Source organism: Mytilus californianus, unplaced genomic scaffold, assembly GCF_021869535.1.
Source record: "Mytilus californianus isolate M0D057914Y unplaced genomic scaffold, xbMytCali1.0.p SCAF_8, whole genome shotgun sequence".
NCBI classification, from domain to species: Eukaryota; Metazoa; Mollusca; class Bivalvia; order Mytilida; family Mytilidae; genus Mytilus; species Mytilus californianus.
In genome coordinates this window covers 2,173,303-2,192,333 of record NW_026262734.1, presented here as the reverse complement: position 1 = coordinate 2,192,333, position 19,031 = coordinate 2,173,303, and the positions used below count along the sequence as shown (strand labels likewise).

General features: G+C 35.1%; 1 protein-coding gene across 1 annotated transcript; it reads right to left on the bottom strand.

Moving 5' to 3' along the window:
- Positions 1–2,766: 2,766 nt before the first annotated feature.
- LOC127710718 (heat shock 70 kDa protein 12A-like) lies at positions 2,767–10,340 on the bottom strand. The gene is made up of 5 exons (XM_052216680.1): positions 10,282–10,340; positions 7,195–7,547; positions 5,515–5,742; positions 4,438–4,594; positions 2,767–3,944 (listed from the first exon to the last, which is right to left on the bottom strand). Exons 2-5 carry the CDS (start codon positions 7,534–7,536, stop codon positions 2,896–2,898), a joined length of 1,776 nt encoding a protein of 591 aa, XP_052072640.1. The 5' UTR covers positions 7,537–7,547; positions 10,282–10,340; the 3' UTR covers positions 2,767–2,895.
- Positions 10,341–19,031: the final 8,691 nt, after the last annotated feature.

The window sequence follows — 19,031 nt, the reverse complement described above, 5'->3', positions numbered from 1 at the left end:
TTAGGGGTGGGGATCTCGACCATTTACAAGTTCTCAAACAGAAGGGGTGGGGGTGACACCTGGGACTCCCCCAAATTATTTTCATTTGATTTGTTTTATTGTCCCATAGTATATATATGGTTTAGGGGTTGGGATCGCGACCGTTTACAAGATAAAAACACATTTTCAAATTGAAGGGGATGGGATGACCCCAGGGGACTCACCCTATATTTTATTTGATTTTTTCTATTGTCCTGTTATCATTACTGAAGATCGTGTGTGTCTATCACTTACTGTTTTCAAGTAATAGTCATTTGAAAATTGAAAAAAATAAAATCCCATAGGGTTCTATAGTAAACCCCTCCCTTAATTAGGCCCCTCAAAACACCCCTAAATAGACCCCAATGCACAAACGAAAGATTGATAACTCCGCTAGACATGTTAGTCTAACATTTTATGAAACCCTAAGTAAATCTGACAAGCGCTCCGAGTTGTCTTCTAAGACGGTCCGAGTGGACTCGGTCCGACTTGTCTCGGGGACGAGTTGTCCACATTTCTTAAAACATCCCATCAACGTCGATTTTCGGATCTTTTTCATTCATGAAAACAACATTCATAAAAACAACAACTGCCAAGGTCAGTGATAAACGGGATAATATAATAAAAGAAAGGAATTTAAATGTGCATACATTTAAATGAAATAAATAAAATAATCACAATCTTCTTAAACGAAAAGAACATCATTATTAACAAAACTTACTTTAAAACATCAGAATACTTACCTTACGTTTCGTATAAGTTAAAATTACCGCCAACTGCCATACAATTGTTCTTTGACATCTTAGCCAAAAGCACATGGGATGATAAACTACGTACGGATTTCTATTGAGCACTACTTCCTATGTGCAACTTCAAAAGTTTTGGGTAGTTCGACGATCATTTAAGGTTTTTCTGGTCATATTTTTTGTTTTCCAGAATTGAAAGTATGAAAAAAGTGCCCAATTAGTTATTAATAACATATAAGCCAGCTAGATAATAACAATAGCACTTTTTACACCATTTAGTGAGAAGAACACAAATCGAGGGTGGTAGCATAAGGCAGCTTAACTGCCTAAAAATCATATACCCAAAGACTGGGTCTTGGTAATTCAAACTTCAAATGCAATACATATGTAAATTTTGTTTTTCATGGTAGCTGCCTCATTAACATATAGACAATATCTCTTTTTATTCGTAAGATATAACAGAAAGACATAGATATTTCAAGACAACACCAATATTGCGTCATCGGCAAATGCACTTTTAACTTCATTTGTCAAATATTGCAATTCAGCATATTTGCCTATATTATTTCCCCATTAAGCTTTGAATAACTAAATTAACCTTTTAATTTTATTCAATGTTAACAAACCCCTCTCGTCGAAAATCTATAGCTAATAAAGTCATCGAAGAAAACAGGCTTAAAGTTTTTGTACGTCAGACGTGCGTTTCGTCTACAAAAGACTCATCATTGACGCTCGAATATTTTTTTTTTCATTTTAAAGCCAAAAATAAAGTTCGAAGTTGAAGTACACTGTGTAACCGACATTCCAAAAGGTTTGCCAAATACAGGTTTGACACATCTCATGATCTAAATTGTGGTCCAGTAGTGTGGGTTCTACTCCTAGCTCTTTTGTTCACACATTGCAAAGACTGGGTTCCAACAGGAAGTTCTAGTATAATACTAATGCATTTCAACGAAGTAGAAAATAATGTAGTTCAGTGTCTCACAAAACTTAAAATGTGTATACCTACCCGTGATTATCGAAGTTATACATTCTGGAATTCTCTTTTTACTTGACTTTTTTTTCAAATATCGTTGATCTTAGCCTGGTTGGTTCTGTTCTGTTTCCAACCTTTTAAAAAAAAATCCTACTGTTTGAATTCTCAGTTCGAAAATTCGTTTAATCTAATCTGGTTGGATTCGGAAATTTGGTATTATTTTTAAGCTTTACAAAATCATTGGCGAACTATTTAAGAAAGCCTAGGGACACAAGAATGGGCATGAAAAATCAAACAGTAAAGAAATCAAGTCTGACATGAGAAAGAAAGAAATCGGGTCTGGCATTAGAAACAAAGAAATCGGGTTTGACGTTGAGAAACAAAGAAATCGGGTCTGACATGAGAAACGAAGAAATCGGGTCTGACATGAGAAACACAGAAATGTGATCTGACATGAGAAACAAAGAACTGTGGTCTGACATGAGAAATAAAGAAATCTAGTCTGACATGAGAAACAAAGGAATATGGTATAACATGAGAAACAAAGAAGTGTGCGCAATACTCTCTAAACTGAAAACTAGAAAATCGACATAAGAAACTCACAAAACCACGACAACAAAACAAAAACGACAAAAAGACAAATAACATTTTACAACAATACTTTGATCGTAGTGTTGTCTCTTTGACACATCCCCCGTTTCCATTCTCTATTCTACGTGTCAATTGAAGACTGAACAACACGAAGTCCACCAAACAAAACGAGTAAGTCTCATGTGTTGAGGAAAAGTAAGCAGATACGGCTCCACATACGTGCTAGCTAACAAGGTCACAGTCCACACAAAGGTATTTTACATCACCCGGAGACTTTATTCTGACTTCTAAAGGCGCCTAATTACGGGAAAGCAGTAAATACGATGTGTTAAGACTTCATTTTGACCTGGCCGCTGATCGGACTCACGACCTCTCGAACTCAAAAAGAGCAAGTACAAGAGCCAACAACCGAGCCGGTTACCAAATTAAGAATGCTGATATATAAAAATATATTCAACATTGAAATCAGTAGGCTGATATCACAGAAATGATTAAATATAGCATAATTGTAGTAAATCTCTTTTTACACAATAATCACAAACAATTTCAATCTGAATTCCTGATTTACACTAATGAATCAAACTTTTTACTGACAACATTGTTTGTTCCCTCTTCCACAGCTGTTACAACAATTTCAGTGCTTTCATAAGTGATTCTGACATTAATAGGCCTGTTTTTACCTTTTTTTGTGTCAGAAATATTCAAATGGAGGGAACCCAATTTTTTTACATTGTCCCCTCGTCCGCTATATGTGTATTTCGGATTAGAGTCAGGTGAAACGAAGATATCAATATTTGCAGTATCGTCATTAGAACACGTTGGAAGAAATTGACGTTCAAAGCAACTTTTGCCTAAAATTATTGTATCTCCTTTCTTCACAATTGGTTGGAAGATGTCCGTACACATTTCCCTGTCATCATACACTTGCCGCAATTCTGGTGGATGTGTTTGTGCGTCAAAGGGAAAATTACAGGCAATTCCATAAGTTCTTGCGCAAATTCTTTCGGGTATCACTTCTGGAGTATGACCAAAAATGACTGCGCCTTTTAAAACGGATGACACGGCGTCATGAGGACGCAAAACATTAATTTCCGTAAACTCCGATTTAATCCGTTGGTATAATAGTTCAGAATCGGAAAAACCACCAACCATAAGTATCGTTCTAATGTGTTGAAGTTCTGGTTTTTGGAGCAGTTCTCTTACATGTACAATAATTGCATTGAAAGTTTTACTAAACAGATTTTCCAATACATCCATCGGAAATATTAACTTATCTCTTGTTCTAGTAATACCTAATGAAGACTGAAATTCTCTTCCTGTAGTCTCCTTATATTTATCAAATAAATCTCTCGGAAACAAAAGTCGTGTGGTGTCTTCGTTATTTGAACCAATGATTTTCTTACGGCTTTCAAACATTCGAAGTATATCAAGACAATCACGCATATTGGATTTTTCAAATTCGCACCACACATCTTTGCCGAAAATTTTTCTTACAATATTCAAAAACTGTATATCTACTTCTGCTCCACCCCACGGTCCTCCAGATGGTGGACACAGTTCAATTAGCTGATCCTTTGTCTGAACTTCATATGCTGTGATGTCAACTGTGCCTCCTAAAATAAAAATAAAAAGTTCATTAGACAAGATAGCTATATTTTTTCAATCATACACCACTTATTTTAAGTGTTTTTAGGGTTTAAGTTCATTATGTGATTTCGATCAATAAAAAAAATGGGAAGTCGAAATAAAAAAAGAATTTGATACTAGAGTTACCCTTTCAGAACGCTCAAAATATGTATTGTAGATGCGATTATTGTAATTGTAATTCATAGCCATAAGAAGACGTGGTATGAGTGCCAATGAGACAACTCTCCATCCAAGTCAAAATTTATAAAAGTAAACCATTATTTCATATTCACTACAAAATCTAAAATTAAAACGGGAAAATACCACTAAGAATTTATTGTTAAAATAACTAAGTAACACTTCATTCGTATTTGTTCATATCGATATAGTTTAATCTTTAACTGAACTGACATTGAAAATAAGGTTAAAAGTTTCATAGATACAATTTTGTTTTCTCATGTTTAACGTTCACACTCTGACCTCCACAATCTAGAACAAGAAACTGGTGTCCAGAATCAAATGTTGACAAACAAGCATTGTTTCCGACAATCTTTTTCTGTAACGTTATATCTTTACAGTAGATCGCAGCTGCTTCGGGTTCATAAGCCAATGATAATAAATCGTCTTCAATTCCTGCCTGAAAATGACGGAATCAGAATTAAAAGTAATCTAACATACAACTGAAGACAATTATAATCCTGGCAAATAAATTGTAGGCATCTGAGAGGAGAGTATGATAATTCTGCATACCTACATGTAATATAATGATTAACTATAATTCAAATCTCTTTTGTCTCAACATACTTAGCATCAATTTCAGTCAGCGTTTGTATCCAATCCTTTATTAAGTTCAATGAGGAAAACAATTGCCTTTGATTTTTTCAAGTAAAAGACATTATTTACATAGATAACAAAAGGACAAAAGATAATGTCAGCTTCGTTTCATTTTTCATGATAAGCCTTGTATAAAGTCTGAATTCGAACCAATTATTATTTTTAAAACTTTAAGAGATTAAACCAGATCGGAAAAGACAGTAAGTACAGTAGAGAAACCTGAAACAAAAGTGTGTACCATTTATTCGATTAGCTGCATGTCTCACGAACTTTTATCTTCGTCGCAGTAGGTAACAGCATGGTTAAAGGTCTATGATCTATATGAACGGTTTAAACTGATTAGAACAGTTTAAGTCTACTGTAAGGTCCAGTTTGTTTAATACTTAGTTTGTATAATTTAAACATGACTGACCGCCTTTTTGGTCAACAGTTAAATCTGATTGGGCCAGAAAACTGCCACACCCAGTGTGTATAATACTAACTGAATTGACCCTTGTCTCATTAACTGTTTAACCTGACTGGACTAGATAGCAGATACACTACGTACCGAGTGTGTATGATGCCTAAATCATGAACTGTATAGCTTAGTCAGACTATATATGTGGTACAGTCAGGACCGAGTGTGTATAACATTTACCTGATTTGCTGCCTATCTCATGAACTGTTTTGCCTGATCAGACCATACAACTGGTACAGTCAGGACCAAGTGTTCATTATATTTACCTGATTGGCTGCCTGTCTCATGAACTGTTTAGCCTGATCGGACCAGATAGCTGGAACAGTCAAAACCCAGTGTATGTCTTTCAGCTCAACAAAATTCACATTTTCATGCAAAATTTTAAGGAAATCATTTCTTAAGAACCTAAGACATTCTGAAACGACCATTAATGATTGTAGTTTTTGACCATTGACATCGTTCATCATCCGTCTTCGTGAAATTTTTCGTCTTACCTTAAACAGACAATTTCCTTATAATTCACATTTTTATATTGAAGATAATGATAATGAGATGATGATGAGAGGGTGCAGAATGCATTATGACGACATGTTTTTGGTACCTTTGTTTGCAATAATGTTATTGTTGTTCATACTATTAGGTTTTTACGCAGAAAAAAATTTATAAATTGAGGATAACTAAAAGAAAAGCAAGTGTTGTGTTTGCTAAGAATATGCCAAAAGGAACACTAACGTAAAAAAAAGGAAAATTAACAATAGGGAACGAAAAATCGTCCCTTTTGATGTAATTTGTTGTATGGAGTTTTCCGTGTAAAACTGAAATATCTAAAATTAGGGAAGGACAGATGTTACCGTTTATATTTGATTTATTTAAAGTAAGTTCCTTTGGGTAAATTTCGGCAGTATTTTTAGAAAATTCTTCGTTATTTAACGAAAAAGTATCATCAAGGCAACGGTAAGTGTTGCGATTGTAAATGCAATTTAGACGGGTCTTTACTGATTTTGGTCATTAACTGTGATTCAGTAAAAGAAAAGTCTGCTATTAAAAGAGCGCAATTGGTACTTTGGGAATACCTACAAACTGCCGATAAATTCTATTGCCGACACGTACATAAATATCATCAAAGAGAAAATTAACAGCTTCAGTCATCTCATCACACTTCCAGTAAGAATATCTAGCATATTTACCATTCTTATTAGATTGTTTGAAAGTGTAGTGTAAATAGTTGAAAAGTCAAAACTGTCAGCACAAAAAAAGGACCATAAAAAACACGTAATTGATCTACACTTGAACATCCAAAGAATATTTTACACTCCAAAAATAGTTAATTGCACTATTTTCATATGTTTTATTACAAAAGTGGATGATAAGTTCTTTGATAGTAGTTATGGAACTAGTTGAAAGCGGTGAAAGATTAGTTGTAGAACACTTAATAGGGGCCGAGATGAAACGATATTTTACATGGGGTTTTTTGTGTAGTATAGTTAACCAATACACAGTAGGGACCTTCGAATATTCAGAAGAGGTCTTAAGCTGTGATGTGGTTATGATACGATTGTTTACTATATGATTTTCTGTGGAGCGCACGGACTTGAATGTGAAAGAATTAAAAACGTTATTCTTAAGAACTTCCGTGTAGTATTTACGGCATACCACCACCACATTGGTGGCTGCTTTATCGGCCGGTACAATCACAAAGCGCTTATTTTCATTCAGATACAATTTAAGGTCCTACAATAAATTAATTGCATTCCTGGAAAAGAATTTGCTCATCAAATCAAAATCTAGACCGATTTCTGCTACTAGTATTTTTCGATCCAAGATTGCTAATATCTCTACACTTCCTTAAGCAGTTTTTTTTTATCAGAAATTGAAAGACTAAATGTTATAGAATCATTAATATTGTGTGGTCATTTACATATGTTGAATGTTTAATTGTGTCCTACCTGGCTAGTTTCATCAGAAAACAAAGTCATCTTGAATCTTTTAAAATATTTCCATCCAGAGGCTTTGTTGTCGTCAACCAATTCTGCATATTTACTTTCTGCATTATACCCAAAGCTGTGAAACTTGTTCTCATGAGTGAATAAAACTACTGTTGGTGTTTTGTCTGTAACTAATCCGTCTCCAGATTTCCAGCCTCCTTTTGTCTTAATGTCAGAGCGATTTTCTTTAAAATCATGCCGTACTGAATATGCCCATCCTGAATACGTTGTTCCAAAATCTAAGGCGACAACTATCAATGCATTTTCTTTTGGGGAGTTTAAGTTGGCCATGTGAAACACCATATGCTTTAAAACTTGAAAATGAAAAGATAAAAAAAATATAATTTTGAATAAATAAATGAACAAACGAACGAACGAACGAACGAATGAATGATGCATACTTTATTTGCAAGAAGCACATACATGCTATGGCAAACGACGATATAAACAATAAATGTGAAACAAAAGACAGTAGAGAACCGTAGTAACAGAGTTTACAATAATATTATAACAATATATGTGATCTTATTTTCCAAGCTGCATTTAAATGTATAATTGCATAGTTTTATTTTCAGACTGTAATAAATTATCTTACTTGTACCTATTTGGCCATATATAGTAACAATAAGGTTACAATTCTATTCGCACAGATCTATATGCTGGACCTTTTAAAAATCAACTGTAGTTGCTTGTATCCTAGTCTTTACATGTAGGTCTCTGGATGATAGTTAACTCATTGGCAATTTTTTCGCTTATTTTATATATATTCGGTACGGTCAACAGTGTTGTTTATATACACAGTAGGTCTTTAAAGGATACTTTATAGAGATATTATCTTTTTCAGGGCCGTAACTAGGGATCGGAAACAGACGAGGCAGGGGTTTGGGGGCCGCCGACTGAGGCCCGATTAGGTTAATAGGGGGTCCACGGAACGAAGGCCCCCGGCCGAAAATTGTGATATTAAGGTCCGAAATAAAACTTGTTACATCCTTTTTTGTCGTTTCATATTTACCGTATGACGACCTGCATAAGGCTACCAAAGCCGGCTGACAGATACTTGCGTCGAATTTTGTACCACCAAACATGTATCCATTTACAGTAGGATACATGTCTGATAGTAGAAAAAGAGGGACAACTGTGTGTGGTCAACGCTTCATTAAAAATAACATACACTTTAATAACACTTTAATAAAGCCCAAAGAGTAAACATAAGTCATGATAGTCACTGTATGTGAATGCTAGTTCGACCTTTCTTGTGCCAATACGATCCTATCGTTTGAGAACAGCTTCTGCTTTCACTTGCCCGACATTGTCCGTGCGATGGACGTGAAGCATGACTAAACCACATAATCTGTCCTCGGACATTGTTGACCAGCAACATGACTTTAAACTTCGAAGGGCAAAACGATCTCTCACATGAGCAAGAACCGACGAGCAATGTCAATAGTAACTTCTCCTGGGAAACCAAAATCTCAGACTCTGACGGTCGAACTTGTTCAAGAGACTTTTTCGCGAGAAATAAATAACTGCAGAACCGAATGCCGGTTTACTGGCGATGGTAATCAGACAGAGAGTTCGATACCTAGCGTATAGTTTACATAAAAGTACAGAAGCTGCACGTCAACATTAATTACTATTCGAAGTATGCATTACTTAATTCTTGACATGAAAATGCAAGGATGTGTTCTACCCCTGCATGTCTAGCTTTCTTCATTTTCTTTTTTTTTTCTTATCATTATTTTTTTTTGCCAGAAAATCAGACGAGGCAATTGCCTAGTCTGCCTCATCGGTAGTTACGGCCCTGTTTTTACGGGGAGTGCAAGGAGTTTTATACATTCGTTTTTTTTTTAATAAACTTCCGATAGAAGTTACCTGACATTAACTTTTTTCAGTGAACAAGATAGCATTTTTGTTTCTCTAGTAAATCATGTGAGTTATTATTGCATGTGCACTTAATACATCTTCGTCTTGCAAAAGTAAACTAACAGTGATTGCACTTCCATGGTTCGGTGATTAACGGTTACAATAAAATAAAATTACGAGAAGAAGAAGGGGGAAGGATTCTCCCTCAAGTAGAATTTTAAAAGATGTACCAGTATACTTTTATTTATTCTAGTTATACGTCTTGACTAAATAGTTGATCATGGTCCAATTTACCTTCGAATCGAATAAAGTTTTATATAAAGCGATTTTATTGTTTTGTGCAGTGGCATATTGTTATATACAATGAAGTTGTAATTTATATATACCATTTCCATAAATGAAGAATATTCCTGGCTATTGTTCAAAAAGTTGACATTTATACAAATAAAATAATAAAATCATGACAGAGGAGACAGTTCTATTGTGTAAATCTTACAGTTATTATAGGAATTTGTCTTGTTTACATGTATCTAAATTCAAAATCCAATTGTGTATGATAAAATATAAGTGCAATAAAAAGATAGCGTAAATATATGACTGCTCCGGTGGGCGAAGGGGACTTTTTGTCTGAAATTCTGCTATTGAAGCTTGAAATCACACTTTTCCGTGGATAATGTGTCAGCAACTTTGTATCATGACTTTGGAAACAGGAGAGTGATCGATGTCGGTAACAATTTACATCATGCTTTGAAAAAAAGAGAGTATGTCGGTTAAAACGGTTATAAAACTCCTGCTATTTTTATGCAATGTCTGTCTTTTGTATCCGGACTTGTGGTTTTAAAATAATTCCCAAAATCATGTCCACAATAATTTACTTTGGCTTTCGTATAATTGTTTTATTTGTAATTGCGTAGTATATTAATTCCATGAGACATGTGTTTTGTTTTTTTTTATTATTTGAGATCTTTTGAAATAGATGAATTCGATTTTAATGAAAATGAAAATACACTTCATACATATACATTTGTTTTGTATGTGGCGCTTTTCTAAATTTAACTTCAACGGGAATGCTTAAACCAATAATATTGAGAGTCAACAAGTATATAAATACTTGAATACTTGAGAAGCTATGTGACCAGAAATGACCATAAAGAAATTATTCCACATAAGGTCAAATATTCTTACCTTTTGTGAAAATCTCATCACACACCTTTTTAAATTTGAATTAGCTTTATATATACTTCCTTGAAAATCACGAATGAAGTGTAAGTATATAAATAGGTTGTCACTTTAACAACTTACTATACGGTAAAGATTTTTGCTTATGTTCTAATGCAGTACGGTTACTTTGATTTGCTTGCGTCTAACGAGTATGGGTGTTATAAGTATATATATATATTTATGAACAAAAGAAACTACCCCTTTACAACGGGGGCACTTGCAGGCGGGGTACCTTCAAATGCTTCTAAGAGCATATACAATGAATAATCACGGGTGAATTATGTACAATGAAATAAAATACACATAAGACAATATCATAGTTAAAAATTGATACCCTTTGAAACAAGTCACCTTTCTTGAAAGACATAACAGCATTATATATTAAGAAAAAATTTCAACATTTAGAGATCACATCAATAAAAATGGACACGCAAATCAAAGTAAGCTTAATTTTCTAAAATTGAAGACCTAGCTGTAAGTGTACATTTCACTCAACATCTTTTTACTAAAAGACTAAGTGTCAACATGTTTACAAACATTTGGATCAACATGATAAAAATATTCACCTAGCAGTATGTTTATTTTTTCGTAGGACGGTAACTCTGTGAAGCAATTGTCGGGGAAGTTAGTACTTAGGTACTCATTTATATCTGCAAAATACTTGTTTCGTATAGGGGAATATTCAGAACATTCGAGTACGAAGTGTTCCACGGACTCCTCAGATTTACACGAACACATTTGACAAATGGGAATCTCGCTCATATTCATTCTATTCAAAACTTGATTCATGGGTAAACAATTTGTTCGTGCTAACAATTTTAACCGTGTAGACTTAAAATCGAGCAAGTTTGACAAATAAGGCTGTCTACCAGGCGCAAGGTTAAATTTGGAGAACGCATTTAGACTGCTTTTATTTCTTATAACTTGAAATTTTCTTTTACGAACAAACTTTCCAAAAAACTGTTCGAAATATTCAAGTTAACATTTGAATTATAAAAATGATCAAGACCAACCGTATTGAACAAGTTTTCTATATACTGGGGATATCCCCATCTTCGATCCCTTTAGCTCGTTAAATATGATTCGACAAAATCTATTCTTATCTAGGTCATGAATTCTAGCAAAAAAAGACACCATTTGTCTATCAAGGAAATCATTTATTGGTTCCCAACCTAAATCTACGAAAAGAGCCGATTTAGGGATATTCATATTAGTACTGAAAATATATTTCGCCGATTTATATTGCCAAGTTTCAAGAATTTGTATGCTTGAAGCTGAAGACGGCAGCCATACAGCACAACCGCTCGCGATAGACAGCCGTATTACCGAGTTCCAAAGGGCATCTCCAAAGAATATACGATTGAAAGATCCGTGCTCATTTAGCAACTTAGTCATATAATTGAGCTTGCGCTCGAAGTTATCTTTTAAGTAACAATTTATATGGTAGGCGAAAGTCAATGAACGGGTAAAATAAACTCCGAGATATTTGTATTCATTGGTTTCATCAAGGAGGAGATTACCTAATTGCCATTTCTTATCTTTATCTAAACGCTTACCTATTATCATAACCTTGGATTTGTTTTAGTTAAATTTTAGATTCCACTTTGAAGCAAAAGTAGCTGTTATATCAAGCAGACGATGTAGTTCCTCCTCTGACTTCCCGATAAAGACTACATCATCAGCAAATAAAAGGTAATTCACTAGTTGTGAGGATAGTTCGGCACCAACATTGCTGGCTTCGAGCATACTTACAAGATCATTCATCAGAACAGAGAAAAGAGCCGGAGACAAGACACAACCTTGTTTTAAGCCAAATTCTTGATCAATGAAACCTGTTTCACAATCATCAAACAAAACTTTTTGATACATTACTGTAAAGTGATTTGAGCAGTTTCCAACACTTACCTTGAATGCCGGTTTTCCACAATAAGTAGAAAAGGCCATCACGCCAGACTCTGTCGAAAGCTTTTGATAGGTCTAGAAAAGTAAGAAATGTTTTATATTTTTTAGCTTTTCGAATAGAATAAATATATTGTAGAGTAAAAATATGATCCTCTGTTCTTCTGTATTTTCTAAATGCCCCTTGAACCTCGCCTGAAATATTATTTTCTTCTAAGTAGGTCATTACAGTTTCCTCAAATTTTTTCGAATATACCTTGTATACACATTAGACGTTAAAATAATCTCCCTATAGTTATCAATATCATAGACAGACCCAGCTTTGAGTATGGGTTTGATGATGCCATTTTGCCAATCATTAGTCACAGCTTCGATGTTAGTAATCATAGTGAAGAGATGAACAAGTGAATCAGCAAGCGCATCGCCACCAAACTTTAAAAATTCATTGGAAATCTCATCGATACCTCTCGATTTGCGCGACTGAAGGTTTCTTATAATTTTATCTATCTTCTATCTATCAATTTTTACTGAGATAGGCGAGTCAGGAAAAACTTCATTTTTTTCTATACTCGAGAGAAATTCCTTAACCTCATTTTGCATATTACATTTAAAAGAAGAACCTCTACCGAAAGAGTTAAATGGTTACTCAAAAAACTGCCATGGTTCATTAGACCTTTTTCTCATTTGATGGATCAGTGATCAAGGTTAAAGTTACGTGAAGAGGTCCGTTTTCACATAATATGATTAAAAGGTCTACTATATGTGGTGTATTGAATGATTGTTAGGTGAACATGTCAGTTGCCAGGTATCATCTGACCTTGACCCTATCATGGCTCATAGGGCAATGTTACGTTTTTGTTTTTTGGTCTATTTTTTCGAATACTATAAGCAATAGGTCAACTATATTCAGTTCATTGAATGATTGTAAGGTGAACATGTCTGTCTGTCTGCCAGGTATCAACTCACCTTAATCTTATTTTCATGCTTCATTGGTCGATGTTAAGTTTCTGTGTTTTTGTCTGTTTTTCCAATACTATAGCAATAGGTCAACTATATTTGTTGTTTGAAATAATGGTTAGGTATTCATGTATGTCTGGTAGAATTCATCTGACCTTGACCTCATTTTCATGGTTAATTTTGCAATGTTTTTTTTTAATGGTTTGGACTGGGTTTTTTTTTATCATTTAAGCAATAGTTCATCAACTATATTTGGTGTATGGAATAATTGAAAGGTGTACATGTCTCTCTGACAGGATTTATCTGACATTGACTTAATTGTCATGGAACTTTGAAAACATTTAGTTTATGTGATACTTGTAGTTAAACCTTTAAAACAGACACAACATTTCAGCGTGTGGACTCTTCTTTTTATATGTTATGAATTTTCAAATAATTAACCTCGATCATCGGTGAAGAGACATGTGTTGTCGAAAAGCACATCTGGTGCAATTTAATAGGTACCATAAATGTTAAAAGAGTTGTTCTGATTTCAGTTTAGAAACCTGATGTTTGGGTACAAATGGTAACCAACCAACATGTATTTCCTGATCTCTTATGATCAAGATAATATATACACTTTTGTTTGGAAGAGAGGAAATGTGAATGTCAAAAGCATAAGAAGGAAGATCAAATTCAAAACAATAACGAATAGACAAACATTCGTCTCTTAAATTAAAATGTCTGATTTCCTTGATTGCCCGACATGTTATTAGTGACGTCTAAACATTTTGCGTTTGTCACATACGCAACGTGTTGTCCGTATGGTATGGTGCTAGGAAATTGACAAAAATAAAATATAAATTCTTGAATTTAGATACATGTATCGCTATTTTTTAAAATTGGCAAAATGTTTTTGGCAAACATTAGCGAAAAAAAGTAGCCTTACTTAGTGGCTTTTTGTTGTTGGGATGTACAAGTACCCTTCCACGTCCACTTTGTGTTTTTGTAAGATGTATTTCTATTCGTATCCATCTGATGATTTAAGCCTTTTAAAACTGATTTTTATAGTTTGATCTTATGTTGTACTGTTACACCACTCTCCTGGGCAAGGGGGATGGTTGGGCGCCCGCTTACAAGTTTAACCCAGCCACATTATATGTGCTTGTCCCAATTCAGGAGCCTGTAATTCAGTGTTTGCTGTTATGTTACATATTTGTTTATCGTTTTTTATGTTGTACATAAATCAGTCCGTTAGTTTTTTGTTCCAACTGGTTTACAGTTGTCATTAGGGGGCCTTTTATAGCTGACTATGCGGTATTGGTTTGCTCATTGTTGAAGGCCGTACGGTGACCTATGGTTGTTAATTTCTGTGTCATTTGGTCCCTTGTGGAGAATTGTCTCATTGGCAATCATACCACATCTTCTTTTTTTTATATACTGTCATGTCTCATGTTTCACATTCATTTAGTTTTCCGGAAAGATATCGGACTTGTTTTTTTGTATTACAATTTTCATGTCACGATATATTTCTCTTGGACAATCCTTCTGATGCCACGATGTAAGTCACTTATACTTACCTTTTTTATACATGCATAGCGTAAACATATTAACTTTGATGGAATACAATTGTTTTTATAAGTTTTTGACGATGCAAACAATTTTTGATAACTGCATGTGAATTTTAGTCACTGTAGACAAGTGTGAATCGATAAAATGTTTTTATTAAAACGTTTAAACCCGCTTCAATTGTTTGCACCTGTCCTAAGTCAGGAATCTGATGTTCAGTAGTTGTCGTTTGTTGATGTGGTTCATAAGTTTTTCTCGATTCTCGTTTTTTATATAGATTAGACCGTTGGTTTTCCCGTTTGAATAGTTTTACACTAGTAATTTTTGGGGCCCTTTATAGCTTGTTGTTCGATGTTAGCCAAGGCTCCGTGTTGAAGACCGTACTTTGACCTATAATGGTTTACTTTTATAAATTTTGACTTGGATGGAGAGTTGTCTCATTGGCACTCATACCACATCTTCTTATATCTTTTTAAGTTGGAATATGGTCAGAAACGTCGCTGTAGGTAAACTTGATAATAGATAAATTGCTTTTTAGCGAATAATTAGATACTTTGGATTTATCAATTTTGTGTACTGAATTCTTATTATGAATTAGATGTGTCCATTAGATGTACATGTTATTTTCTATTATTTGATACTATTTTTTATTGATTTGTCTGAAATGTTACATTAGCTGTTGTCATATTGATTGCTTTTATTTTTTGTAGCTTTTCACCACATACATTGTAGATGTGCAACGAATAAATACTAAACACACAGTATTGCATTTGTTTGATTTGTTAGTCCCTAACGATTTTGGCAAGCACATCGGTTTAGCTTGGCTGCGTCTAGGCAGTCACAGTGAAAAGATCCATTAATCAGCATGGATTCGGCAGGAACTGTTGATGATTCAAAACAGAGAAAACACTCGATGACGGACAAAGGAGTTGAGTTGTTTCACACATGGATAAACACATCAAAACTTTACAAGGTGTTTCAAGTAAGATAGACGAACACTGTGTTAAGGTTTCTTCTGGACAATTGGACACCGATAAGTTAGATTTACTAAAAAAATCATTAGAAAAATATATTCCTAATAATAGAAATAATCGAAATAATCAACACCTGGAATCCATTACTCAATTCATACCTCCTCTGGATGCTGAGGCGAAAATCTTACTTCTTATTGGTAGAGATTTGATGCAAGTACACCAGGTATTGGATCAGAAGATTGGCAAGCCGTATCAGCCATAGGCCCAGAGACTAAAATTAGGATGGATTATTGTCGGTGAATCGTGCTTGGATGGTGCTCATATTCTCAAAGATGCAAACGTTTTGAAAAATTACATTCATTTTAATGGAAAATCTGCAGTTGTAGAACCTTGTAGTAGTAAATTTTATTTTTCTGATTGTGAATCAGACAAACACCTGTTTAAGACAACGAAAGATGACGACAAACCAAGTTTGTCCGTAGAAGATCAACGCTTTTTAGAATTGATGGACACTGAAATGAAAAGAGACAACAACAATCATAATTGAGTAGCACCGTACCTCTTCCCTTCAAACATAACCGTAAACATTTATCCAACAACCGCACTCAGGCTATCAATAGGGCCAAGAGCTTCGACGCATCTCTTCGGAAGGATCTCGTTAAGAGACTGCACGTTTTTGATTTCATGACAGCTCTTTTTGAAAACGGACATGCAGAACGTGCTCCAGAACTTAAACGGAATAGTGAAAGCTGGTACCTACCTTTATTTGGGATCTACGTACCATCCACATAAAAAGGATCGTATACGAATCGTATTCGACTCATCAGCTAAGTTTCAAGGACGGTCCCTTAATGATGTTTTGATGACTGGTCTGAATCTGACCAACAATTTGCTAAGAGTGTTCATGAGATTCAGATGGGAGAAAATTGCTGTGATAGCTGACTTGCAACAAATGTGTTGGCAACAGCCCCAGTCCTGCTGTGGCTACCTGTGGTTTACAGAAAACTGCCGATATTGCTGGTGAAACGTCAGGTATGGATGTCAAGGAATACATTTATCGTAACTTCTACGTTGATGACGCACTGTCCTCACATAGTACGAGCGAAGAAGCGGTTAGTTTGCTCAAAAGAGCTCAGTCAGCTCTACTCGAAGAAGGAAATTTACGGTTTCACAAAATTTGCTCTTATTCAAGTAAAATTTTGTTGGCATTAGAGAAGGACGACTTTGCAAAGGACTTAAAGAAACTTGACTTTGATCAAGATGATGACCTTCCTCTTCAGAGGCGTCTTGGTGTCTGTTGGTATCTCCGTGACGATGCATTTACTTACCGTTTAACACAGGACGAGAAGCCATATACAAGGAGAGGCGTATTATCGATCAGCAATGGACTTTACGAACCTCTCGGGTTTGCCGCCCCAGTGACATTGACTGGTAAACATCTTTTGCGTGGAGCGATGACCGCACAGTTGGATTGGGATCAACCATTACCAGATGAATTTTGTGGAAAGTTTGAAACTTGGAAAGACTCATTGAAACTGTTAGAAAATGTTCAAATTCCACGTACTTATGGAGGAGACCTCTCTAATATTCATCATCGAGATTTTTTACTACTGTTTTCTGATGCCTCGGAAAAAGCTGTTTCAGCAGTGGCTTATGTGCGTTCGATTGACAATGGGGGTCAACAGGAAATGCGATTCATTTTAGGAAAAGCTAAAGTAGCCCCTAAATATTGACATACAATTCCGCGGCTCGAATTGTGTGCTACCGTTCTTCATGTTCTTGGTGTAGAAATCTTTGAAACAGTTCAAAAAGAACTCGACACGGACTTTAAAAACGTTACATTCTTTACAGACAGTAAGGTAACGTTGAAATATATCTACAATGAAACCAATCGATTATTTGTGTATGTTAGAAACCGTGTAGACCGTATTAGAAAATCCACATCTCCGACACAATGGAAATATGTAAATAAAGGCAACAGTAGTATACCGCTGTTCGAAATTCATAAATCGATTGAGAAAAAAACAAATCTGGGTTACAAACTAAAACTGAGGGAAACACATCAAATATAAGAGGAGAAATACGACACAACAGAAACACAATATTAAAATATAACACACACAGAAACGAACTATAATATAACAATGGCCATTTTCCTGACTTGGTACAGGACATTTTAAGATTTTTAAGATTTTTAAATATGTGCCATCTTATCAAAATGCAGCTGACGATGCTACTCGCAATTCTGTCTCTTCCGTAGATCTTCCAAATAGTCTTTGTTTGAATGCCCCAAAATGCTTCATGTATTGATCACATCGATGAGGTTCCGTCATCATTTCCACTTGTTACACCGGATGAAGACTGTGAAGTTCGAACTTTGAAAACAACTGTTGGCAAGGATGTTCCTTTCGGAAGTCATAGATTCGAACATTTCTCAACATGGCCAAGTTGACAACTATGATAAGAACTATCTGTTTCGGTCCTGACAAGAATAGTAGACAAGTTACTCGTGAGGAGAGTCAACATTTCATTCTTCAAGCCGTTCAGAAGGAGTTCTTTCCTGATGAAATGTCAGCTTTATCAACTGAAGAACCGATCTCTAAGAACAGTAAAATCTTGAATCTCTCACCTTACCAAGATGAATTTGGATTTTTATGTGTTGGAGGGAGATTAAGGAATGCGAATCTTTCAACTTCTGAAGCTAATCCTATCATCATTCCAAAACATCACATTGCCGTATAACTAGTTAGACACTTTCACGAACAAATCTTCCACCAAGGACGACAATTTACCGAAAATGCGATTCGAAAGGCAGATTTCTGATTGTTTGGAGGGAAACGTACTGTAACATCCTATATCTTCAAATGTGTTCAATGTCGTCACTTCCGTGGGAAACAGGAATTTCAAAGAATGGTAGATCTGCTGCCCTTCTATAGACTTGATCCGGCTCCTCCATTTACATACATTGGTATCGATGTATTTGGCCTGTGGATAATTTCTACACGCCGTACTCGAAAAGGACAAGCTAACTCTAAAAGGTGGGCTCTCTTGTTAACATGTCTTGTTGTGCGAGCTGTTCATATCGAAATCCTGGAAGAGATGACGTCATCATGTTTTATTAACGCACTAAGACGGTTTTGTGCAATCAGAGGCGAAGTTAAGATTATACGTTCGGACTGTGGTACCAAAATCATAGGATCTGTCAAGGACTTGAACATTAACGTTATAAGTGTTGAGGATCGACCAATCAAAAAGTACTTGACTGAAAAAGGAATAAATTGGATTTTTAACCCTCCCCATTCCTCCCACATCAAAGGAATCATGGAACGGATGATA